Genomic DNA, 27,488 nt, shown 5'->3' with positions numbered 1-27,488 from the left:
TGAATGGAAAAGGCAGGCTTTTTAGAGGAACTGGTACTTGAATTGTTTCTTCAAAAAGAAAACTCTTGGGGCAAAGGGTGAAAGAAAAAGTGATAGTCTAGGACAGTGGTCGGCAAACTCTTTAGTCAACAGAGCCAAATATCAACAGTACAACGATTGAAATTTCTTTTGAGAGTCAAATTTTTTAAACTTAAACTTCTTCTAACGCCACTTCTTCAAAATAGACTAGCCCAGGCTGTGGTATTTTGTGGAAGAGCCACACTCAAGGGGCCAAAGAGCCACATGTGGCTTGCGAGCCGCAGTTTGCCGACCACGGGTATAGGCTATAGTTAAAAGCTGAGCAAATGAATAAAGATAGGAATGTATTAGATATTTCTGTCTTGTTATAATTTTTTTATGATCCTATACTTAATCCATTTATTAAATAGGATAATTCTTATCTACTGGATTAACATGAACTAAGACTCAAAAGATATTCAACCAGGTTCATAAAATTATAGTTTTATTAGAGAACAGAAAGAAAAATACTGATGCCTACAGCTATGAAAATTAGTCCTTTCAGTATAGAAAATTAATATTTCTAGTCTAGCTTCATAAAAATCTTGGGGAATGTTCCACAGATGCAATAACTAAGGAAAAATCAGAAGGTAAGAAATTGCCAGTCTAGTTGAAAAACTGTGTAAATGATAGTTCTTTGTTAAAGGTTGTCAGTTACTTTAATCTCAAAGAAGAATCAATGGTGGAATTAAAAAGAGTGTACAACCTTAAGAAGACAGGACGATTATTTAGTTTGAGAAATTAAACACTAGAATCACTAAGGGAGTTCAGTTGGATAGCTAAATTCAATTTTAAAATCAAAAAAGCCTTGCTATCTTAAACCTAGTTTAAGAAAAAAGAATCAGAATAGTAACTACAAAAAACAAAAACATTTATCTGATAGCTCAGTGAATTTTTTTTTAAAAGATGAGTAGAAATTGTTCTTAGGATTTGTCCCACCATATTTGGACTTTTATCCAGAACTTTCATTTACTTTGTAGATGACAGTAAGTCTTTGTCTTGATAAGAAGAAGAATAGTCTTATGTAGTATCCTGCTGACTTTATTTGCTCTGTTGTGTATCTGGCCATTCATTCTTCTTAGGATGTAAATATCATCTATAAAGAACCATGTGTTTTAGGTATTAGGAAGGTAGGTGAATATCTAGGATTTTTCTCCTTCAATCAAGATAGCTCTTAGAAAGACATGAACATAGGCTAGCATATTTCTTTGATTTCTGGAAGTTAGGGTGAAGGATGACGATAAAGCTTAAGGAAAACATAAGGCTGCAGACTGGGAAATATGCCTTTACACATCCTATCTCATATGGAAGCAGATTTCTACTATAAAATGTCAATGTAAACATTAATTCACCTTCGAGGGGTCTCCCCCACCCCAATATCAACAGTTTCCAATCTTAGACAAAAGAGCAGTTGAATGTAAAAATATTCATCATTCTATTCTATGCACCGTATCATTAATAGCATGTTTCCAAAATAGACACATTGTTTAACACCATCCCACCCTCACCCCCATATAGAGTTAAAACACACAAAATGTTTAGTGTAATAATTTCTATCACGTTAAGAAAAATACTTTAAAACTGGTAAAACATTTAAAATCCATTGGAAATTGCAACAGGCACACTGCCTGGCCACATACAAAATAAAGCCATCAAATTTCTTCAACTAGAGTACTGTGGAATGATGTAATAACTATTTTTTTATGAACCAAAACTGTAAATAAGCAGCATAATTTCTATGAGAATATCATTGAATTGCTGACAAATTAGACACTTTTACCAATAAGTAGTCTTGACTATCTATTGCCACGGGAGAGAATTTACCACTTGTAAATGTAATTGAAATAGTTTTTAAAAATTAGTTTTTCTCTAATTGTTATAATATTACCTTATAATAGAGAAACATGCAAATTGACCGCACCTCCGCTATGCCCATGATTGGGCCTGCCAGAGGCTGGGGGCGGGACTCCGGGTGGCCCATCCGGCCCTTGGGAAGACCAAGATGGCTGCGCCCAATCCTGTAAGTTCCGGGGATCCGCATGGCGATCGCCACAGGGGGGGGGCGTGTCGGGCCGAGCCCGGCGCTCCCCGGGTGTCCGCATGGCGATTGCCACGCGGGGGGCTGTCCGGGCCGAGCTCGGCGCTCCCCGGCGATCGCCACCCCGGGGGCGTGTCCGGGCCGAGCCCGGTGCTCCCCGGGTGTCAGCATGGCGATCGCCACCCGGGGGGCGTGTCCGGGCTCCCGAGCCCGGCGCTCCCCGGGTGTCCGCATGGCGATCGCCACCCGGGGGGCGTGTCCGGGCCGAGCCCGGCGCTCCGTGGGTGTCCCGGGGCGATCGCCACCCCGGGGGCGTGTCCGGGCAGAGCCCGGTGCTCCCCGGGTGTCAGCATGGCGATCGCCACCCGGGGGGCGTGTCCGGGCTCCCGAGCCCGGCGCTCCCCGGGTGTCAGCATGGCGATCGCCACCCCGGGGGCGTGTCCGGGCCGAGCCCGGTGCTCCGTGGGTGTCCCGGGGGCGATCGCCACCCCGGGGGCGTGTCCGGGCCGAGCCCGGCGCTCCCCGGGTGTCAGCATGGCGATCGCCACCCGGGGGGCGTGTCCGGGCTCCCGAGCCCGGCGCTCCCCGGGTGTCAGCATGGCGATCGCCACCCGGGGGGCGTGTCCGGGCCGAGCCCGGCGCTCCGTGGGTGTCCCAGGGGCGATCACCACCCCGGGGGCGTGTCCAGGCCGAGCCCGGCGCTCCCCGGGTGTCCGCATGGCAATCGCCACTGGGGGGCATGTCCGGGCCGAGCCCGGCACTGCTGGGTGTCAGCATGGCGATCGCCACCCCAGGGGCGTGTCCGGGCCGAGCCCGGCGCTCCCCGGGTGTCAGCATGGCGATCGCCACCCGGGGGGGCGTGTCCGGCTGAGCCCGGCGCTCCCCGGGTGTCAGCATGGCAATCGCCACCCCAGGGGCGTGTCCGGGCCGAGCCCGGCGCTCCCCGGGTGTCAGCATGGCGATAGCCACCCCAGGGGCGTGTCCGGGCCGAGCCCGGTGCTCCCCGGGTGTCAGCATGGCGATCGCCACCCGGGGGGCGTGTCCGGGCCGAGCCCGGCGCTCCCTGGGTGTCCGCATGGCGATCGCCACCCGGGGGGCGTGTCCGGGCCGAGCCCGGCGCTCCGTGGGTGTCCCGGGGGCGATCGCCACCCCGGGGGCGTGTCCGGGCGAGCCCGGCGCTCCCCGGGTGTCCGCATGGCGATCGCCACCCGGGGGGCGTGTCCGGGCCGAGCCCGGCGCTCCCCGGGTGTCCGCATGGCGATCGCCACCCAGGGGGCTGTCCGGGCCGAGCCCGGCGCTCTGTGGGTGTCCCGGGGGCGATCACCACCCGGGGGGCTGTCCGGGCCGAGCCCGGCGCTCCCCGGGTGTCAGCATGGCGATCGCCACCCGGGGGGCGTGTCCGGGCCGAGCCCGGCGCTCCCCGGGTGTCAGCATGGCGATCGCCACCCGGGGGGCGTGTCTGGGCTCCCGAGCCCGGTGCTCCCCGGGTGTCAGCATGGCGATCGCCACCCGGGGGGCGTGTCCGGGCCGAGCCCGGCGCTCCCTGGGTGTCCACATGGCGATCGCCACCCGGGGGGCGTGTCCGGGCCGAGCCCGGCGCTCCGTGGGTGTCCCGGGGGCGATCGCCACCCCGGGGGCGTGTCCGGGCCGAGCCCGGCACTCCCCGGGTGTCAGCATGGCGATCGCCACCCGGGGGGGCGTGTCCGGGCCGAGCCCGGCGCTCCGTGGGTGTCCCGGGGGCGATCGCCACCCCGGGGGCGTGTCCGGGCCGAGCCCGGCGCTCCCCGGGTGTCAGCATGGCGATCGCCACCCGGGGGGCTGTCCGGGCCGAGCCCGGCGCTCCGTGGGTGTCCCGGGGGCGATCGCCACCCCGGGGGCGTGTCCGGGCGAGCCCGGCGCTCCCCGGGGGTCCGCATGGCGATCGCCACCCGGGGGGCGGGTCCGGGCCGAGCCCAGCGCTTCCTGGGTGTCCGCATGGCGATCGCCACCCGGGGGGCTGTCCGGGCCGAGCCCGGCGCTCCGTGGGTGTCCTGGGGGCGATCGCCACCCGGGGGGCGTGTCCGGGCCGAGCCCGGCGCTCCCGGGTGTCAGCATGGCGATCGCCACCCCAGGGGCGTGTCCGGGCCGAGCCCGGCGCTCCCCGGGTGTCCGCATGGCAATAGCCACCCGGCGGGCGTGTCCGGGCCGAGCCCGGCGCTCCCGGGTGTCAGCATGGCGATCGCCACCCCAGGGGCGTGTCCGGGCCGAGCCCGGCGCTCCCCGGGTGTCAGCATGGCGATCGCCACCCGGGGGGCGTGTCTGGGCTCCCGAGCCCGGTGCTCCCCGGGTGTCAGCATGGCGATCGCCACCCGGGGGGCGTGTCCGGGCCGAGCCCGGCGCTCCCTGGGTGTCCACAAGGCGATCGCCACCCGGGGGGCGTGTCCGGGCCGAGCCCGGCGCTCCGTGGGTGTCCCGGGGGCGATCGCCACCCCGGGGGCGTGTCCGGGCCGAGCCCGGCACTCCCCGGGTGTCAGCATGGCGATCGCCACCCGGGGGGGCGTGTCCGGGCCGAGCCCGGCGCTCCGTGGGTGTCCTAGGGGTGATCGCCACCCCGGGGGCGTGTCCGGGCCGAGCCCGGCGCTCCCCGGGTGTCCGCATGGTGATCGCCACCCGGGGGGCGTGTCCAGGCCGAGCCCGGCGCTCCCCGGGTGTCCGCATGGCGATCGCCACCCGGGGGGCGTTTCCGGCCGAGCCCGGCGCTCCCCGGGTGTCAGCATGGCGATTGCCACCCGGGGGGCTGTCCGGGCCGAGCCCGGTGCTCCTCGGGTGTCCGCATGGCGATCGCCACGCGGGGGGCGTGTCCGGGCCGAGCCCGGCGCTCCGTGGGTGTTTCGGTGGCGATAGCCACCCCGGGGGCGTGCGCTCCCAGGGTGTCAGCATGGCGATCGCCACCCGGGGGGCGTGTCAGGGCCGAGCCCGGCGCTCCCTGGGTGTCTGCCTTGACAAAAGCTTTCCACATCTCTGTTTATTCTTTTGAATCCATAAAACGACCTTTAAAAAAGCATGGGGGCCAGCTAAGAAAGAATGCACTTTCTGGCCAGAGCACGCAGGATTCTTTTGCCCAACAGGTTAAAGGGAGCAGAGCTGGCACAGTGGGAATGGCCCTGGTGCCCTATGAGGAGACCGGGGGAATGGGGTTGCCGAAATTCCCTAAGCCTCTTGCCACCTTCTCCTTTGCAAACCACACCATCCAGATCCACCAGGACTGGAGGCAACTGGGAATCACAGCCGTGATTTGGGACATGGTAAGCAAATCTTGAGGGGCCTCTGAAAACACCTGCAACTGATTATAAGACTGGTCTTTATTTAAAAAGAAATAAAAGAACAGCTTTGTTGAGAAATACCCATATACTGTACATGTCACCTAAAGTGTACAATGAACTGTTTTTTTAAAGTAAATTCAGAGTGGTACAACCATCACCATGCTCAATTTTTAAATATCTTCGTGACCCATCCCCTCCAAAAAAAACTTCTACCCACTGGAATCACTTTCCTGATCATCTTCCCCAAAATAGATTGCACTTTAAAGGTGGGTAAAGGAAAGTTGAGGGAAGTTAAAACACTGCACAAAGGATATTGTAAGATGACAAAGCCCAAAGTGAAGATCATGTGTTTTCTTTAAAATATATATATATTTTTAAAATTTCAGAAAGGGAGAGGGAGAGAGAGATAGAAACATCAATGATAAGAATCACTGATCAGCCGAAACCGGTTTGGCTCAGTGGATAGAGCGTTGGTCTGCAGACTGGAAGGTCCCAGGTTCGATTCCGGTTAAGGGCATGTACATTGGTTGAGGGCACATACCCCGGTGGGGGGTGTGCAGGAAGCAGCTGGTAGATGTTTCTCTCTCATCGATGTTTCTAGCTCTCTATCCCTCTCCCTTCCTCTCTGTGAAAAATCAATAAAATATATTTAAAAAAAAAAAAAAAGAATCACTGATCAGCTGCCGCCCACAGGCCCCTTACTGGGGATTGAGCCCGAAACCCAGGCATGTGTGCCCCTGATCAGAATCCAACCTGGACTCTTCAGTCCACAGGCCGATGCTCTCTCCATTAAGCCAAACTGACCAGGGCCATGTGTTTTCTTCAAGTTCTGCGTGGTTGTAATGGTCCCCAAATCTATACTAATAAAAGGGTAATATGCTAATTAGAGTGGTTGTCTTCTGGACATCTTTCCAGACAAAGCCGCAGTGGCTACAGAGGCCAAGGCTCAGGCAGCCATAACCACCTGCAGAGGCAGCAGCATTGGGGTTATGGGGGTGGTGCCTCCAGAGGGAGGCCAGACGGGGGGCCAAGGCACAGGCAGTTTGGGGTGATCAGGCTGATAGGGGAGGGCAAGGTAGGGGCAATCAGGCTGGCAGGAGATCAAGGTAGGGGCGAGCAGGCAGGCAGGCAGTGGGGTTAGGGACAATCAGGCAGGCAGGCAGGTGAGTGGTTAGGAGCCAGCGGTTCCAGATTGTGAGAGGGATGTCCGACTGCTGGAAATTGGACATCCCCTGAGGGGTTCCAGATTGAAGAGGGTGCAGATTGGGCTGAGGGGCACACCCCCCCTACCCCCCCCCCTCCCACCAGTGCACGAATTTCGTGCACCGGGCCCCTAGTATTCTAATAACAAGAAAAAAGTGAGAAACTCAATTACAGGACCCTATTATTAGGAGACTCAAAACAAAGTAGCAAAAGATATTTAAAATCTACATGCTGACAAGCTATTTCCCAAAGTCTGGTAGTATAGTCAAATGATTCTCCAAATAGTATTGTGGAAATGGCATTCAATATTGCAGCAGACATCTTCAAGCTTTTCCTTAATGTGCCTCGTGTCCCGGTTTGTTTTGTTGTCTTGCTGAAAGTCATTGCTCTTGGGCTGAGCAGCCAAGCAGAAAACTAGTTTCTACCTCACTAGATAGAAGCATTAGAGATGTCAGTCCGTGCAACACTTATTGCCTTCTATTTTCTGGAATGCCCCAGAGATTAATTTATTTTCCTTCCTAAAAACTGCCTAAAGTACTTTACAAAGCTTTCTTCTATTTTTTTAAGATGAGCATTTTTGTATGTATGTATGCATGCATGCATGTGTGTGTGTGTGTGTGTGTGTGTGTGTGTAGCATATGTATTTCTCCTTCCTCCTTCCATCCTGCCTGCTTTCTGTCTCTTCCCTCTTTTTATTTCTCCTAACATTAAATTAGATAGCTATATTCCACTGAATGAAACAAACTAGAGCTGTTCATAAACTCTGATAAGCTCAGTATAATGGCCATAATATGTATGGCTTTTGTTTTCAGAAAGGCAACTGCTTTATTCAACAATCCGACACAAGTCTAGAGTTCAAGAGGAATATTCATACTTCATCACAAATCTCCTCAGAAGAGTGTTCAGAAGTAATGATCACTAGAGACTAACATCAAAAAGATAAAGAAATAGAGAACCAGGTATTACATCATTTCCATAGATTTGTTAGTTATTCAACACCTACCAGAAATGAAGTGGCTTTAAGACTTAGGCAATATTTAACATACGCAGTTAGGGGCTACTATGTAAGGTCTGACCAAATATCAATCTGACTTTTAGGTAAATCTATTAATATACCCATCATTCAAATCTATGTTCCAACTACAGAAGCTGAAACTAAAATGAAAAGCTGTTAAGTAAGTATTACAGAAGAAATTGATTGCACAGCAAAACAAGACATACTGATAATTAATTATAGGTGAATGGAATGTAAAAGTATAAAATAAAGCAGAATCAAATGTCATTGAAAAATTTGGACTAGGGGTCAGAAATGAAGCAGGAGATCAGCCTGTGGATTTCTATGAAGCCAGACTTGCCCATCACAAGCACATGCTTCAAACAACTGAGCAGATGACTGTATACATGAACTTCACCAGATGGCCAATACCAAAATCAAATAGACTATGTAATTGGAAGCAGGAGATGGAAAAACTGTATTCTCTCTGCCAAAATAAGACCAGGAGCAGATTGTGGTACTGACTATAAACTGTTACTATACAACATTAGAACACTAAAAGAATCACAGTGTCAAAAACATACTGTAAATAACATTCCTAATGGACTTAAAAGTCCACATAAAAACATATTTGCACTGTTACACTCAATTGACCAAGAACCAGATGAACTGTGGACTGAAACTAGAAATACTATTAGGGAAGAATGCAAAAAGACAGTGCCAGAAGTAATAAGAAAATAAAAATTGAGAGGGGTGACAGAAGAAACACTGTAAATTGTTAAAGATGGACGAGAGGCAAAAGTAAAAGGTGACAAAAGCAGGGTTGGGATCCTGAACACAGTTTTTCAACAACTATCATTAGAGAAAAAGAGAACTATTACAATAGTCAAAATGTAAGGAGATCTAAAAGAACAACAACAACAAATCAAGAAATCTCTACCATAAGATTCAAGAAATAAATGGGACATTCAAATCTGAACTTGAAGCACTGCACTCCCATAAGGAAGCCCATTATCTGACATGGAGAAAACAAAGGGAAGATGAAACCAGCACAAATAAAATCTATACAGAAGAGACAAAATCTATAGGGAAGAAGATTCCTCTGAGGAAGAACCTATAATTCTAGAAAGTTAAGTGAAAGCTGCCATGAAAGCATTTTGAAGCAATTAATCACCAGGGTTAGATGGGATACCGATAAAATTATTTCAAGCCAAAGAGACTGAGTCTGTCAAAATCTTAACAGGAATATGTCAACAAATATGGAAAATAAAGTAATGGCCTACAGACTAGGAAGATTCAATATAAATCCCAATTTTAAAAAAAGGGAGAGAGAGAGAGAGAGAGAGATGTCAAGGAGTGCAATAACCATAGGACCATTGCTTTCATTTCCCATCCAAACACGTGATGCTCAAGGTGATGCAACAAAGGCTTTTACCTTCAATGGACAGGAGATGCTAGATGTTCAAGCTGGATTTAGAAAAAGAAGATGCACTTGAGACATTACCAAAAACGCTTGTACTAAGTTTTGGCAAAGAATTTCAGAAGATGGTTTTATAGAATATGTAAAGCCTTTCACTGTGTGGACCATAAGTCATGGGCTGCTCTGAAAGAAATGGGCGTGCCTCAGCACGTGACTGTACTGGAGTGTCACCTGCATTGTGGACAGGAAGCCACTGTCAGGACAGAATGTGGGAAAATAGAAAGAATGATTTCCTATAGCAAAGGTGTCAGCAAGAGTACATTTTATTCCCTATTTGTTTAATCTGTATGCAGAATTTGTCATAAAAAAAAAACACTGGGGTAGACTCAGAGGAAGAAGTAAAAATTGGTGAAAGAAATATATTTATCTTAGTGATATGAAGATAATATATTTTCATTTGAAAGATGTAAGAATACAGATGTTTGTTGCTTCACTCAACATAACTTTTTCTTGATTACTTGATTATATTTTTCTAGGAGAAAAGAAAAAGAGAAAATGCTTGAAGGTAACAATGACCTCCTTTTCTCTTCCTTTTAGTTTCCTAATGTCATTATCATAACTAAGTTTAAAATAACTCTTTTTGTAGTTATGACTTTAAAAATTTATCGAGAGAGCAAGACATATTTTGCCACTGTGCTCTTAGCTAGGCAGAAAGAAGGCGTGATGACCCGTAAGCATAAATAGAAACAAAAAAGCAATTTAAAAGCATTGACAACCTAAAGACTATGAAAACATAATAGCCTAAGAATTGAAATAACAGATCAGCTCACTGGAAAATGAACACAGATACCGGCTATTTTCTCAATTAAATTTTACGGGTGCTGCTGGACTGGGATACCGAATGCTATGAACAACTATCTAATGCTGGTTCCTTCTTCAAGGTCAAAAAATCGTTTACAGTTCTAATAGCCTTACCGAGAAATAATAAATATCTCCCTTTATCAGAAAATGTGTTAAATGGTTCATGCAGGCAATCTGAGGTAGAATAATAAAGTTAATAAAAATTTCCAAGAATTAACATTAAAACTTATCCTAAAACATAAATGTAAACCAAAAGTATAAAGTATCTTCCCTTTTTTCTTTATAGCAAGTCATTTCTTATGCTCCAGCAGGCTGAATTTTGTAGTACTGCCTGCCTGTGAATTATTCCATTTTTAGACCAAATTATCGATCCATAAGAGAGATTGTAGTGACTCCAATGCTTCTGTATTTTCTCATTGGCAATCTCTCATCAGAATAAGTTTAATTTCAGCATTTTGAGAAATGATTTAATAACTACTTATCAAAAGCTATGGGAAATATAATGACCATTTCAATAGTGGTGCAAAGTCTTTACTAAATTGCCCTGAGATAATAAATAGGTACTTTACATTCAGACTCTCGAAACGCCTAATCACAAAAGTCAGAGTCTCTGTTTTTTGTTCGTTTCTCTCTCATTGAGTATCCTATGGATTAGAGCACAAACTGGAACATGACATTAAAATAATTCAGAGTTGCTTTTATCACATATGTTTGCAGTGAATGAAATGTTTCATCTTCATAAGCCCAAATCATGTAAATAGATCCCCCAAATTAAATTTTCTGATAAAGGACCTGACCCTGGCCCTTATTCAATATAAACTTCCAAACCATTTGGTTCTTTAGAAGACAATACCATTAACAATGGATAAAAGATAGCAATTAAACTAAATGGCAAGAAATATTTTATTCAGTCTTCTAAAAGATAAAGATCATGGGTTAATATAAACATGACAGAAAATATATATAATCTTTATATTTAAGAGGTTAACTTCTTTTTCAATTATCAATTCTATACATTCAATTACATGAGAATAAAGGTATACTTGGAAGGGTCATGACGAATTTCCAACTGGATAATTAGTGAAACCTAAGCTTAATGACTGTTCTGCAATTGAGTATTTATAGGCATCAGCTCTGCCATAAAGGGAAGAACTGGTTGAAATCACCAACAAAAATGCCTTTTAAAAATTACAATATTGCTGTTTTGTTAGAAACATTTCTTTCATTTGAATACCCATGACACACTGAAGAAATGCATATTTATTGATGTCAAAAGGAAAATTAATGTTGTGACGTCATCTTTTAGGAAGCATTATAAAACTATCAACAATTAGTATAATCATTACTTTAAGTATAGATTTCATTTAAAGTCAAAGAAGTAAATCACTAAGCCATACAAGTAGTGCCTATTTATGGAAACTGAGATCTGTGATTTAGGGCTGTTTTATCAGAAAAAACAAAAACAAAAACACAATGAGGACTTGCCTTGTCTCTATCATGCTAAAATACACTACCTAATAGAAAATTAAAATTTGGTCCAACCTAATAATAATAATTTATTCATGTCGATAAAATAATTTATCAGAGAGCCCAAACAATTTTTGTATATATATTTTTTCATATACTTATTTTAAACATTCACTTGAGGAGGGAGAAAGAGGAGTGGGACTGATGAGTGTAATCAGTCACCTTTAGCTTCAAATCTTTGATTTTTACTGATATTTTATTCTCTCAGGAGCATTATATATTGTTCTTCACAAAATTGTGTTTCTATTTGCCATCTCATAAAATTTTTTCAACCCAAAAATACTAAGATAGCAGTTTTATAATCTAGCTTAATAATTTCTTATACAGTTTTCAACCATTGAGGTTTATTTTTCAATGGTTTTAACTAATTCTTGAGGTCAAAATAAAAATTATTTTTGTTGTGTATTGCTTCAGGCTACACGATCTTAGTTTATTTAGTCAGTTCATTTAAGAATCAGTTTAACTCACCACACTTGTTCTATTGCTGACCTAATTCAAACTCTGCACATAATTCAAGATACAGAACATTACTATAAAGAAAATATTGTTAAATAGTTGGACCTCATTGATGCAAATGTTGTCTGGGGATAAAAAGAACATTGACTTAGACTTCAGGTTCCTTATCTTTAAAATATGGAGTAAAAATAAACATCAAGACTACAAAAAATAAGTGGTTTGGATCTCAACCAAGCAACCGCATGTAAAAATATTTTATTATTTATATGATGCTATAAAAGCAGTATTTTATGTACATGTTTATTATATGTATGTATGTATATATGCCTATTATAAGTGTATATTTTGATGGTGAATACTATGATAGGAAAATGTCTAGCAACTATTAGACTATGCCACTATGTACCTTATACTTTAAGCTTTCACAAAATTTTAGACCATAATTATTTTAGTTGAGTGCTACATGTTTCAGTAAAAGCTAAGGCAGCAGGTTAGAGAATCCTAAATTATATGAATAGTCTTTCTGAATACGTAAATGCCACCATTATAAAACAGGTGTTTTTATCAAAATCAGTTTTAATAGAATGATTTCTTACATTGATTTTCAGAGACAGTAATGAAAAACAACACCTAATAAATATTTTTCTTCATATCACAGTTGGCCATCATAGTAATTATTCTTAAACTGTACATTCTGACAGAAATAAAATTGACAGAAATAAAACTTCTCAATTTAAGTTATAGAAATTACTCTTAGAAATAGACATTAAATGGTTCCAAAAATATTAAAAATAGCTATCAAAACAGCAATCAGTGAAGCAAAACATTCTTGTAAAAATCACCTCATTTATTCTATCTGCTTAGCAATAGAATTCTGGTTTAAACTCTAGAATAAAATGTTTTTTAATAAGGAGTTTGCCTATTACTAAAAAAGCACTAAAGTTGTACATTAAGTCTAAGGATAGGACAAATCAGCTTAACATTTAACAGCCTATGTATTTTTAAGACCTGTAGAGGTGATAACATTTGAAATGTAGCTCATTTTAATACAAAAAAGTGGTGTCATAGACAAAATATGTGCTATTTATGAAATATATGCTTTTTAAAATAGAGAAATCATCTTAAAATATATATTTCTTTAAGATAGAGAAACCTTGGAATGAATTAGATCCCATCAAGCTTCAAATTATTTAAATTCACACTGCTATTTCTCCCAATGGGTAACGTCACTTTCTCCTCTGATTTTGTAAAGAACATGCTATATTATTAACCTTTCTTCTTTGAGACACTGATCTTCTGAGGTTAATGATATAATCAGTTTCATTGTGTAGAAGAAAGAGAAAGGGCATAAGAAATACATTTCGGGCTCTAGTTTATAAAAATTCCATAGATGTGATGCTAAAGATAATCCACAGATACATACATAAATACTGGATTGAAATAAATTTGAGAAAATGTAGCGTCACTCATTCAGCAAATGGAAGAAAAACACAGAGGAGAAAGCAAAGGGAAACAATTTTAACAGAACTACACAAAAAGTGCAGTGGGAGGATGAATAGGACTTAATTTGCTTTGCTTTTATTTTTTGTTTTATGTGGGGGTGAGAAGCAGTTTGATGGGTAAAGAGGTCCATTCACTCACTAATTCATCGTATTAATTTATTGTTATGGAGAGCCTAGGTATGAATCAAGCATCTTCCTAGCACAGGGGATAGAGCCTAGAACATAAAAAACAAAAACCCTCACCCATAAATTCTGGTGGGCAAAGAAAGACAATAAATAAATTTGCAAAGGAACAAATAGTTTTTGATGATGATAAGTGATAATGGAGACAAATCAAGAAGTATATAAGGACAGAGTGTTAAAAAGGTTGGTGGTTTTCAACTGGAGAGTTAAGGAAGGCCTCGTGATGCAAAAGAGTAAATTAAAAATGGTTATAGAGAAAAGGAATATGAAATTTCTGGAGAAGCAGCATTATATACATCACCAAATATGAAAGGCACATAGTTAGTAGGAGATTTGAGAGTTATTTCTACCAACTCATAAAGTAAAGCTCTTCAATGATAGTTGACAAATTTCTGTTGAGGGCATACAAATATAGCCCCATGCCAATCCAAGGAAAGGGAACCAAACTTATTGGATACAATTACCAGACTTAGTAGATGGAGGGTTATAAAAGTCACTTCATTTAATCATTATAGATAGGTATTTGATCACTCTACACCAGTTTCCACCCCTTTTGAACTCTTGGGCTTCCATAAACATTTTATTTGAAAAAGAGTTCTACTGATAAAAGTTTACATACTACCTTCCAATTGAAACCATATTGCTTCCTGTGATTTTTCTAAATCATAATGAAAACACATTACTATCAAGTCATAGCTAAGTAGCAAGCTTAACTATGGGAAGGAATAAATTCCGACTTTGGTTTAGCTGTACCTGTTGGGAATTTTCCCAAGGAGCAAACTACAGGATTTAAGAGAAAAGGTGGTAATTTTTTCCATCTTTACTCAGAGTTAAAAATTTGTATTTGTAAAAGAAAGTAGGTTACAAGACCTGTTTGGTTACATAAATGTTGTAAAAAAAAATAGAATTTGGCTATGGGGCTGTGACTTTAACACCAGGCTGAAGGGGTCCAGAAAAGGGATAACACTCACCTCTTTCAGACATTGAGGAATATTACATAATTCAATAAAATGATCTGAGATAACACTCCATTCTAGTGATGCCCATTGTGTCTAATACTTTATAATTTTATGTTAATTATTGCTAATTTTAATCAATCAAATGTATATGATATCTTAGGGTTAGCCAGAGCTCAAATGCCAGTAAAACACCAACTAGACAATATATGCTCCTGCCTTGGAACTTCTGTGTCAAAGATGTGACCAAAGTCTATGAAGATAAAACCATATTAAGGTTAAAGTTTCTTATGCCACAGAGTTGAATGGGAATGAAATACAATTTGAATCTCTGATGTCCCAGGTTGCACAATTAACACAAATGTTGTGAAACCCCAGGAAGGGGGATTTTACCCACAATGAAAAAATAATAAAGCTTTCCAAAAAAGCTTGTGAATCATCACTAAGAAAAAAAAATGTGTAGGCAAACAGGAGAAAAAACAAACCTTGAAAAACAGTCAACATGTGCTTGTGAACAAACGAAAAATGCAGCATAGTGCTTTCATATGTGTTATGGCTTGAATTGTGTTTCCCTCCCACCCCCAAAAAATATATGTTGTAGCCCTAGTCCCTAATACCTCAGAATGTGAAACTATTTAGAAACAGGGAATTTGCAAAAGTAATCAGTTTAAACCAAGGTCATTTTTGCGGGACCTAATCAATAGGACTGATGTCCTTATAAAGAGGGGAAATTTAACACAGAGACTGATACACAGAGAGGGAATACAATGTGAAGAGATACAGGGAGACCATCACCTACAAGACAAGGAATGCTAGAAGCTAGCAGAAGCTAGGAGAGAGCCCTGTAACAGCTCCCAGAATCAATCAACCCATCTTGATTTTGGACATTTAGACTCTAGAACTGTGACAAACTTCTGCTGTTCAAGTCACCAGCCCGTGATACTTTGTTATGAGAGCCTTGGCACACTAATACAATACATAGGCAAGAAGAACAAAATTATCTCAGCGGAAGGAGAATAGGCATGACCGCTGCCTCTCTGGTTCATCCTTTATTTTTAGTTTTCCAAAGTGTCTGGAAAAGAGCAATGAATGAATGAGATAATGAGTGAATGCAAACAAGAATAAATTTTAAAATGAATAAACCAAATTAAGAGGGATTTAAACTGGAATTTTAGAAAGAGCAGAGGAAATGACAAGATAAAACGACGGACACCAAGCATGGTATTGAATTAGTAAAAAAAATATTAAAAATGTTCAGTAAGTATCAGAAGAGACAAATAAAGAATAAGACTGTAAAATGCAGAGTCTAATATTCTAATTCTGGCCAGGTTTTCACTTATTACGGAACTATGATAAAGTAAATAGACTATTCTGGGCTTAGTTCCTCACTGGTAAGGTGGCTGGACTGTCTTAGTAGCTAAATTTAGTTCAACTAGTGTTCAGTATTTCAGATATCTACATAAAAATAAAGTGGGAGTAACATTTTAAGCAAAGGAGATAAAAGTTTAGATTATCAATAAGACCAGTGCACTAAGGGCAACTTTTAAATTGAATTATCATATTTATCAATAACCTTCTAAAGAATTATATATTAGAGTAAATATTAGATTTTAAGTAGGATATGTCTGCTTTTATTGCTGATTATTAATGTTTCTTATTATCAGCAATTGAGATATTCACAAAAGCATCCCAAATATCGATATATGTTCTTTTCCCTTTGAAGCATACCTATATATTTCTAAATAATTAGTAATTATTAATATCTATCATTCAAAGAAATATACTTCTTTTTGCTTTTATAAGCATCAGGACTAAGGCTTACCTGAGATTATATTAAAACTAGAGGCCTGGTGCACAAAATGTGTGCACTTGGAGGGGGGTTCCCTCAGCCCAGCCTGCGCCCTCTCGCAGTCCCGGGCCTAAGCTGGCAGTCGGACATCCTTAGTGCTGCCACAGAGGTAGGAGAGGCTCTCACCACCGCCGCTGTGCTTGCCAGCTGTGAGCCCAGCTTCTGGCTGAGTGGCACTCCCCCTGTGGGAGCACACTGACCACCAGGGGGCAGCTCCTGTGTTGAGCATCTGCCCCCCTGGTGGTCAGTGCACGTCATAGTGACCAGTCATTCCACCGTTCGGTCAATTTGCATATTAGCCTTTTATTATATAGGATGGTTGCCAGAAACAAAGTAAGTATGGATGAACTATGAACATTATATTACACTTTCATCAGCCTGCCCTAGAAATGTTCTCTTTTAAGCAGTAAATGTCCTAGTCATCATTTTGGACCCTTGTATCAACACTCTTTTCAGTTTTCCTTCTCCTACTTGCTTAACTCCAATCTGCTGAGTCTTCATCATCAGTTTGCACACCACTGTCTACTATATTTTTAAAACAGTGGGGATCCTCTGCCATATTTTCCCCTATCTCATCGTACTGTCCATGGACTTTAGCTCCAGAACTTCTCTCTTTGGGTTGCTTTTATGAAAACATTCTGGCTTGAGGAAGAAGAAACTAACTAGATAATTTCCAAAGACCCTCCCACTAAAAATTCCAATATCCATGGGTCTAAATTTATGGTCATCCTTTGTCTTATCTGTTTATGCCCTATGTTTAAACCATCACTGAGTGTGAAAATTAATTATATTCACTGAAATCACAATCTACAATGAATGCTTGGGAGATTTCAAGATGAGAACAAAACTTTCAGTCTCATTGTCATAAAATAATGAACTTCTTTCTCACCTTGCCTCACAAAATAGTAAAGTTTCTTTTTGTGGGAATGTATACATTTCTGTTTTTTCCTCAAATCACTAATGAAATGATACTCACTGAAATTTTGTATTAGGTTCTCAAGGTACCAGGAGCTTTATGGCTTCCTAAAGTCTGCAAACACATGGTTAGCATCAACTCATCCATTGTCTTCTAACTGAAAAGAATCACTCTTACCGTGTAGCCCTCGGTATACTGAAAAGGAGCCCTGGAACTTTCGTCTGCTGTTGGACTCAGAGGCTTGGGGTCAGACATGGACCGCTGCATCATCTTGGCTGTCTTAGGACTCGCTGGGGGAACTTTAGCCATGTCTGGATGCAGTACTTTCTGTGGACTTATATCATCAGGGAGGGGTTTTTCATAAGGTACAAAGGCTGATTCTAAGGCTTTGCCTGGTGAAAGTGGTGAGATGGGTGAATAAAGGACTTTTGGAGATTTGGGTGGGGAAGGAGCCAGCTGTAGTGTGGAATCTGGCCGAAGGTGAGATGAATAACCAATCTCTAAAGGTGTTGGGCGTTTCTTGTCTTTGGGTGGAGATGTGGCACTCAAATACTGAGGACTTTGTGTTTCTGAATCTGCTTCTGTTTGACATCCTAAACTGCCCCCTTTGTAAGTCTTTTCAGGTGCTGAAATGTGTTTAATTATTTCTACCTTGGCATCCGCGTGCGCCCGTATCGAAGGTGTTCGTATGGTTCCAACTGGTTCAGTTTGCACAGATATCTCTGCCACTGTCTGAACTCCTATGCTGGAGACTTTGGAAATAGGTTTGGTCTTCTCAGCCTCCGTAGTGCTGTCGCCATACTTTGCTACACGAGTTTTTCTCCTCGATCTAGTAGGCATGTCCCATTCATCCTGATCTTCGTCATCAGTTTGGACACTTGTATCAACACTCCTTTTAGTTTTCCTTCTCCTACTCGCGTAACTCCGATCTGCTGCATCTTCATCATCAGTTTGTACACCACTGTCTACTATTTTTTTAAAACAGCGGGGATCCTCTGCCATATTTTCCCCTGTCTCATCATACTGTCCACGGACTTTAGCTCCAGAACTTCTCTTTTTGGGTTGTTTTTCATCTTTTACAACAACGTCTGTTAAAGGTATTTCTGAAACTGTACTCAGGATGCCGGGTGGGGCAATGTATTGAGTAACACCATCGGACTGAACTGTGTACCATCCTTGGCTTTGTGGTATTTCAATAGCCACAACGGCTGAGGCTGTGGTGGTTGCATCCTCAGCCGCCCAAAACTGACCACCTTCTGGGGCAGCATACTGCCCTTCCAACATCGCCTGCTCTGTCGTGGTTTGCGGAGAAGCAGTTCCAGAGGGATCATAGTTGTACTGGTAGATCTGGCGAATCTTCTGCTCCTCTAGCTGCTGGTGAAGCTTTTGCTGCAGCTGTTGGATCTGCTCCAGCTGTAACTGTTGCTGAGCTAATGTCTCCTGCCTCATCATGAACTGGGCTTGACGCTCCTCTTCCTGCTGATAGAGAAGGTGGTGCTTCATAGACTGCAGCTCCTCCAGCTTTTTTTGAACCATCATCTTTTCCTGTTCTCGGTACCTTTGAATTTCCTGACGCTCCCACTCCAATTCCTCAGCAAAACGCTGTTGCTTAATTTTCTCCAGCTCTAAGAGCTCACGCTCTAAGTCTAGCTGCTGCTGTTGTTTATCTTCTTCAGGGACAATTAAAAGAGCACTTTCATCTCCCACCACTTCAGAAAACACTTCAGATGCTGTGGTGAACGTGGGAGCTGAGTCTATTGTCTCAGTGGTGAGAGTTTCCATGGTAATAGTTTGTAGACTGGCATTGATATCAATACCAGTTACTACAATGTCTGTTTCAGATGCCCCTGTTGTTAGAAAATATGATCTAGGCATCGGTTGGCTCTGGTGCAGGGTGGATAATGAAGTCACTGCATCAGTTGTGTGCACACCAGACAGATCCCTCACAGTGGTGCTGAAAATGGAGCCAGGTTGTGTGGTGATAGCAAATGTGGAGGGAATTGGAGTTGCCTCTGAAGAATAGACAACATCATTAGTTGACCTCAAAACACTCCCCACACCATACTGGGATCCTGGAGGTGGAGTCATTCTCGCTGTGGAATACTGTGGGGTACTAATCCCAATTCCTGAAATGACTTGTCGTGTTTCTGGATATGCACCTGCAGTCTTGCTTGAATAATCCATTACCTCACCTGAAATACAGGGTAGAGTTATAGTCCAGTTCCAAAAATGAATGATGCTTTGGGAATTTGAAAGAGCTCTCAATCTTGATGAACATAATGAATGGAACCACATGCAAATTCACTGGATAACCTAATTAGTTGCCGAAGAAAAGCAATGTTGAACATGCAGGCACATGCAGGTGACTTTGGGCAGAATAAATTTTAAAAAATGAATAAAAGCGCACATGTACTCCAAAATATGTTGCCAAAATATTCAAAGAAAGAGAAAAAGTAACAAAATGGAAAAAGGGGCCACATTTTCATCCTGAAATGAGATGAGGAACACCATAATGATATTTCAAGGAAAGGTCTGCAGCGACATCATACTGACCTGTAGAACTTCTCCCTGAAGTTAGATCTACTGCTGCATCAGTTTCTCCTGAATAACCAAAAGCATTCTTACTTTTATAGAAAAAATGTCCAGCTTCTGCTAAATTAGTGTCAGACATGGAAGGCTTCATTCCCCCAACCCCTCTGTAACCATATGGCCCTGATCGGTCATACTGATAGTGGTCATCCCTATAACCAAACCGATCCTCAGGAAGAGTAGTTGCAGGCTGCTGTGCTGTGCAGCTCCTTCCAAAAGGTAACTTGTAAACTACATCACAACACACAGCTCTTCTCCCGGCAGTCAGATCAACAGGCTTTTCATCATCCTCTATTATTTTGGTCACCACACTTGAAGTAGATTCATCCATTGTTACAAAAGTTCTATGAGACTTTGTTGTACTGAGATCCACTGCCTCTCCGTCAGTGATGCCCTGGGATGTGGTGCTATCAGTCCATCCATTTGTGACACCAACAGGAGGCACAGTAATCGGCTTTGCAGTAGCCAGTGCCATTGCCTGTGCTGAAGTACTTAAAGATAAGTTTATTGGTGCTTCCTGCTTAACTGTAGGGAAGGATTGGCCACTTGGTATCCTGTAAGGCGGCTCAGTGTGCTTTGATGTAGTAAGCTGAAGTGGTGTTGCTGTTGCATGTTCTATACTCACTAGGCTCTCTGGGCCTGCAGTATAACTTGCACTAGCTGTGCACATGACAGCAGTCACCGTCTCAGGGACCAGGGATATCGGAGTCACTACTGATGAAGTTGCACTGAGATTTATAATAGAGGGTTGGACAGCACTGATTTGTCTCCCATGAGCTTCTTTTGTTGAGGTCTGTCTTTTCACATCCATTGCAGAAGCAGAAAGATCCACACATTTCTCAGTTACTTTAACTTCTACTTTTGGTGCTGTACGCAAATCGATGGCATCACTGATAAGCTGCAACTTTCCATTTTCTTTACGCTGATGCTTTTCTAAATGTAGGGTATCTAAAGCAAGAGGCTCTGGAGGAATTGTTATGGAGACGCTGCCGAGACTGACACTAGGGACTGTACTTCTGGTTGCTGAAATCTCTGCCTTAGACATTTCAGTTGTAAGAAACGGTGTAACTGAAATTGGGGCTGCTTGACATGAAGATAGTGTTGTGACAGGGATAGCAGAAAATGTATCCAAAGCCCCTGAGATGTACAGGCTCTGTTCTGATGAATATGACATTTCTGTAGCTGTGATAGGAGGAACTACAGAAAATACAGGTTCAGTGGCAATCATATCTTTGAGAGGTGATCCCAGGGGCCAACTGGTAATTGCTTGACTAGAAGAATCTGTTGGAGTCCCAGGTTCAGATGGCAACGTGATAACCACATAAGTTTCCATGAGGGATTTGGACAATCTTGGTGAGGACTTATTAGAATGAGGGGAAAGTGGGGAGGTAGGGGAAGGCAATTTATAATCTGCTGTAGTGACTAAATTTAATGTCATATTTGAAGACAAACCTGATGGTTTGGGGTGTGTATCTGTTGGTTTTTGTGTAGGTCCTGGATGCTGAGAAATGGGGGGTTTAGGGGCAATGGGAGGTTTGCTTGGCTCAGGTCTGTGGGTAAATACAAGTCTAGATGGAATGGAAGATGGCTTAGGAGGAACTGGAGGAGGTGCAATGGTACATATTTTTGTTATAGGTAATCCATTACTCCTTGGAACAGCTGTGGTCTCTATAGTAGTAACAGTGTCAACTAGAGATGCAGCTGTCATAGTTAGAGTCACTGGAGCTGTAACTGTTAATTTTTTCTTAGGATGAATCGCAGGTTTAGGTGAGGTTGGTGGAGGAAGTGGTGGAGGAGGAGGGGGAGGTGGAGGGGGAGGAGGGGGAGGTGGAGGGGGAGGAGGAGGAGGAGGTTGAGCTGATGTGTCCAAAGAAGAGCTTCGTAGGAATGGGTGTGTTTTAGTTGGAAGAGAGGAAACTGAAGGACCGCCAGATGGTAACTGAGATGCAGGTTTTGCTTGACCAAAGTTCTCTCCAGATACAAAGCATGCAGTTGAAACTTGCTCCTTCATTGGAAAGGCTATTCCAGAAGGTGGTTGATCAAACACGGTTTCAGATAAGCTAGTTTTAGCTAGTTCAGCCTCAGAATCCTTCCTTTTATCTCTGTAAGCTTCCAAAACTTCCAGAATAATTCCATTCCCAGTTTCCTTCTTGGCTTTCTTCACTGAGTCCTTTTCAGATATAGATAAGTCAGTGGAAATAGTGTCAGCAATTAGCCCCTTGGGTTTAGTTTCCTCAGATTCTAAGATAGAAGGTGTCATATCAGATAAGGAAATTGCAATACGATCAGTACTAGTTCTACCATCTGGTATGGTAGTCTGATCTAAAGATATAGTTATTTCTTCTGGATAGTCTATGATGCTGCCTTGAAAATATGTTGAAGAAGAAATATCCCCAGGATCTTCTAATTTAGTTACTATATCTACTGGCTCTGGATAAACTGTAGATATGCTATCCAGGGTAGTAATGGGTGAGGAGCTATCTGTGGTACAAACTGAAGAAACAGATGATGTGAGGGAAGGTGTGTCAGAGGGTGGGACAGATGTAGCACTTTCTGAAGGCTCAGAGTAGGTCAAAATCAGTGATTCATGGGCAATTATCTCTTGAATTTCTCTCGTGTAATCGGTTACATATTCATCTTCAATTTCCTCTGTTGAAAAATGTTGGGTTATTTTAACATCTGGAATTGAGAGTGTTGCACTGCTGGTTGAATCTGTAAGAGATGCTCCTGAAAGAATACTTGATGTCAAAGATTCATCGGGCAACCTATCAAAGTCCATAGGGGCCTCTGTCATGTCTTCCCTGATGGGGGGTTGGGTTGGACTGGATTCAGGTGTTAACTGCATCTGTTGCCTCTTCATGAGTTCTTCATAGGCAGCATCAGCATCTAGTAACTTTTTTTCTTCACTGGTAGAAGTTACCATACTATCCAGATCTACTATCTCATGGCTTTCTGGGATGATATAAGAACTTGAAACAACATCTTCTTGAGGCACAACAGAATGTAAGCTTTCTAACTCATAAAACTCTTTCTGGAGGTCTGTAATTTTCTGCATAGGATCCTCATAAATCTGTTCTGGAAGTCTTATTTTTTGCTCTCTCCCTCTCTGCTGCATAAATCCATTTTCATCTTCTTGCCTTGTTAGCAGACCCTCATCGACTGAACCATTGTATGTGTCCTCTACTAAAGACTCATAAATGTAATCCTCTATTAGCATCCCACCATACAAAGGCTCCTTTTCAAACATTTCTTCTCGCTCATTTGCAGCTGGAAAAGCTTTGTATTTGTGAGTTTTATGCATCATTTCTTCATAGATCTCCTCAGCACTTTTTAATGCCTTTTGGCCACCTTCTTTCTGCATAATAGAATGCTCATCTGTTGGTGAGTATAAAGACACAGCTGTGGGCAATTTATAAACTTTCTGCACTTCAATTATTTTTTCTGGGCTTATTTCAAAACCCTCTGGATCTGACTCTATGCTAGGTGAGTATTCAGAACAAGAAGATCGATGGAGCTCCTCCATTTCTGCAGCCTGACGTAATTCTTCTGTTGGAGATGCATCCTCAATAGGAGAGAGATTACTGGGTGGTGTCTTTGGTCTTTCCCTCCTTCTCTGAGCTCGAAGTTCATCTTTGTCTTTCTTTGATTTTTTACTAGAACTTTTTCTTTGTTGCTGTTCTAATTCCCGCTGCTTTTCTTGCTCCTTCAATAATTCTTCTTCCTCTCTCAATTCTTCTTCCTCTGAAGAATCTTCAATTGTCGGTAAAAGAGGACCATGTGACCTGTGCCTAGCTTTGCGTTGCTGCTTGCTCTCCCCTTTTTTGTGACTTGGGCTACTGTCACTGTCCTCATCAAGCGATGACACTGATGTAGGGGATGTGCCAGGAGTGAAGCTGGAAGCATGAAGACTAGAAGATCCTTCCCCCCTTGACCTATCTTCTGGAGAGTCTGTCAGGCTTTCCATTTCTAATTCTGGCTCTTCATCAAAATACAAAGCTGTTTTTTTCTGTGATGACTCTGCAGAATACTTATCTGCTATCGTGCTGTTGAGTTCAATTGTTTTAAATCGACGCAGCCCTCCTCCTCCAGCAACTACAAGTTCTTCACTCTCCTGACTTTTAGTTTCTCTGTATTTAATTTCAGGACTTTCGTCAAATGTCTCATCATCTTCATCGTGCCATGAATGGCGCCTCCCTGCATCTTCCTCAAAACTTGTGCTACTTTTTCGAGTCAGTCGCTTGTGTTTCCCTGCTGTTACTTTCCCTTTTCCTTTTGTTTCTTCCTTCTTCTGGCTCTCAATAATACCACTAATCTGTTTGAGCTGGTTCCTAATGAACTCATCATCCTCAGAACCTGAAGCATCTTCATCAGCACTCATTTCTCTGATTTGCTTTCGAATAAAGTCCTCCTCTTCACCTGATCCTTGGCTATCTTCCTGTTTATACTCGTCACTACTTGAAGAACCAACACTAGTTCTCCGCTTTCTTTGTGGAACAGGTGAGTTTTCACTTTCACTACTGTCTTCAACTGAATCATAAGGCTGTCTTCTTGTAGCCATGTCATCAACGAACTCAGACTTTTCTTTGAGGTCCTTTCTGGGAGGAGTGTCTTGTTGGCCATCTTTTGTAAAAGTATCTTTTGCTTCTTGACTCTCTTTGAGCTTCTCTTCTGAAACTGTAGTTTCCATTGTTTGAGTTAAACTCTGAGTTATCTGCTCCTCCTTAGGCTGCTCAGGAGAAACCTCTTGGGGTTGTGTTTTCTTTTCTGACTTTTCTTCAATAAGTGTACTTGCCTGGGCTTCCAAAATGGAGAGGACTGTACTTTCTAACTTAGCCAAGTCTGAGGGGCTGGAAGGGCTGCTTTCTTGTGAAAACGAGTCCTTTTTGAGTCCCCTGAGCAAATCCTTTTCATCACTTGGAATAAGACTTGGGATTTCACCAAGTGAACCTGATATGCCATCAGAAGAATATCCTGTGTCACTTAGACCTTGTGGGCTTTTCGGCTGTTGAGAACTTGAGGTGTCTGATTTGTCATCTTCCTTTTCCTAGCAGGGAGGAAAAGATACAGGAAAACTTAACGTGATTAAACTAATAAAATGGCCTCTCCATTACTCCCAAGTAACTATTATGAACAGAGAAAAAAAAAGTATATGAAATGTTTTCAACTGTAAGTCAATATTGTTTTAAATAAATCTTTGCATGGGGAAAAAAAGAAAATAGTTAATACATATTGATTAAAGCTAGTTTTCATTTGATTAAATGTCAATTTGAAATGACATTTTTAGTCCATTAGTGCTCTATCCTTCTACATTTCAATACCATTTTCCTTCAAAAATATAATTTTCTTTCGCAGCATATTTACTTTTGGATATAATTCAAATTATTAAAGAAAAATTTTAATGATATATTTCCACTGACATAACTAATACTTTTGGATTATGAGGACAGGCAAAGAAAGGAAGAATCAGAGGAGGGCCTTTACTTGGCTATAAGACTTATGGGATGTTGGAAAACTGACTTAACTAAAGTAAGTATATATCATTTGGTGCCATAATGATATTTGCCCCACCGACCACAAAGAATTTTTTTTTTTCCTGAGAGATATTCAAACAAGGCTGTGTTTTTAAAAAACGTAAAACACTGCATTTACTTGGTATCACAGTTAATATTACAATGCTATATAACATGTGACTGTTTAGAAATTATAAACTTTGAAAAAGTAATTGGTCTGGCTCATTGCTTCAGGAAAAGAGAAATAGCTATTATTTTTGTAGAGCTGTGAATCACATTTATCTTCCGTATCCCACCGCAAAGATATTTAACAAATATCTCTTATAATTGTCTCCTGACTTTGAAAATACTTGTATTTTTACCTTTATGGTATTTCAAAGTCAGCTTCCTTCAACCAGCACAACAATTAACTTTATGAATGGACATATGGGCTTTCCAGGGAGCTGGGACACAGAGTAAACAAATCATAGGCTTGAACTACTTATTACATTTGATAAGACAATAATAACAATTTAATTCAAGAATCAGAGGCCTTAAATAAAAAAAATGTTAAACATAAAGACTTTGTGCATAAGTCTAAATGAAAAAAAAACAACACAAAAAAAACTATGAGCAAAATGAAATGCAGCTGATCCAGTTAGTTTCCATGTTCAAAGGAGAACATAAAAAAATAAAATAAAGTTAAAAACACACCCACAACCCTAGAAAAGGAAGAGGGAAGGTGAAGAGCTGCACCAGGACATGCTCTATTTGACGCTGGCCTATGGAGTCACCCTGGATTCCACCAAGTCTGTATCTTGAACTAACCATCTCAATATTTTCAGTGGGTGTGTAGTCATGGGCTCCTCCAACCTATCTACAGCCGAAATGAACAGATGTCAGGTTGGGTAACAAACAACAAACATGCAAAAACATCTTCCTTCCTCCCTTCCTCCCTCCCTCTTCCTTCCTTCCTTCCTTCCTTCCTTCCTTCCTTCCTTCCTTCCTTCCTTCCTCCCTCCCTCCCTCCCTCCCTCCCTCCCTCCCTCCCTCCCTCCCTCCCTTCCTTCCTTCCTTCCTTCCTTCCTTCCTTCCTCCCTTCCTTCCTCCCTTCCTTCCTCCCTTCCTTCTTTTTCTTCTCCTCCTTTTCGACTGCTTCTCCTCATCCTCCTTTTACCTATAAAGTTCTCAAATATAAAAGTTGTTGGCTTGGTATTAATTTTACATTCATTTTCATCTCACTACCTGTCTTTTTTTTCTGTATGGTCAGATATGTATCTTGAACACATCAGAGAGTAAAATGCTTTTGCTGAATTTACAACATGACTCAATTAAAAAAGATAGTCTGATATATTTTTCAAACCATTAGTCCAAAAAGCAATGCCAACTCTTTGGTTGACAAATAATTAATTTCTCTGGACCATTACAGATGTCTGTGCAGAAAAGGGTTACTTTATCTACAGTTCTGAGACTATAGTAGTAGGGCTAATGAGCCCCCAACCAACTGTGGTTCCTATCTCTTCAGAGCTACACATAAAAGAGGTAAGCACGACAAAACAGTCTTCTAATAAAAGCTTTCTGGATGGTCACAGTGGAGGGATATTTCCATCTCCTTGCATTCCACAGAAAGCCAGAGCACATTTTTTTGAGTCCAATATACTTTCTATGTCGTTCCTTATCTTCTTTCCCAAGCTTCACTAAATCACTGTAAACACCATAAGCACATGGGTGGAAAATCTAAGCTCCTTTTGAATAAAAGGGCAAGAAAATGATCTTTCATAATTAAAGTTTGATGGTGTCACTTACATTCTTTATTTTGTGTCTGCATATATCATAAAACATAACAATGTAAGGAAGCTATACATATATAAGAAATGTTACTATTGTTATATATAACAATTCATTGAGTATAATAAAATATAAATTATAATTTTATACAATAGGTTCTGAAGATTCTAGTGACATTTTACAAAAATAAGATTATGACCAGACATATATAATGTGTCAAAGGAAATGAAGATACATTATACAGAAGACTAACACACATAAATAACAAAATACCTACCCTACAATACCCTTTATGTAGCCTTTCACCTTGTGTTCAGCCTTTCCTTTTTTTTTAGTAAATATGTTCTACCGCCTTCCC

At 42.4% G+C, this 27,488-nt stretch overlaps 1 protein-coding gene across 1 annotated transcript in view; it reads right to left on the bottom strand.

Moving 5' to 3' along the window:
* PCLO (piccolo presynaptic cytomatrix protein) overlaps window positions 1-27,488 on the bottom strand; it is a 289,574-nt gene that overhangs the window by 135,276 nt on the left and 126,810 nt on the right. Inside the window, exons 6-7 of the mRNA XM_054726345.1 lie at window positions 19,818-24,897; window positions 17,442-19,456 (exon numbers count right to left, since the gene is read on the bottom strand). Coding sequence (XP_054582320.1) covers window positions 17,442-19,456; window positions 19,818-24,897 — 7,095 coding nt within the window. The remainder of the gene's footprint in view (window positions 1-17,441; window positions 19,457-19,817; window positions 24,898-27,488) is intronic.

The sequence above is a fragment of the Eptesicus fuscus genome, chromosome 14 (genome assembly GCF_027574615.1).
Source record: "Eptesicus fuscus isolate TK198812 chromosome 14, DD_ASM_mEF_20220401, whole genome shotgun sequence".
NCBI lineage: Eukaryota > Metazoa > Chordata > Mammalia > Chiroptera > Vespertilionidae > Eptesicus > Eptesicus fuscus.
This window is presented reverse-complemented; position numbering and strand designations above follow the sequence as displayed.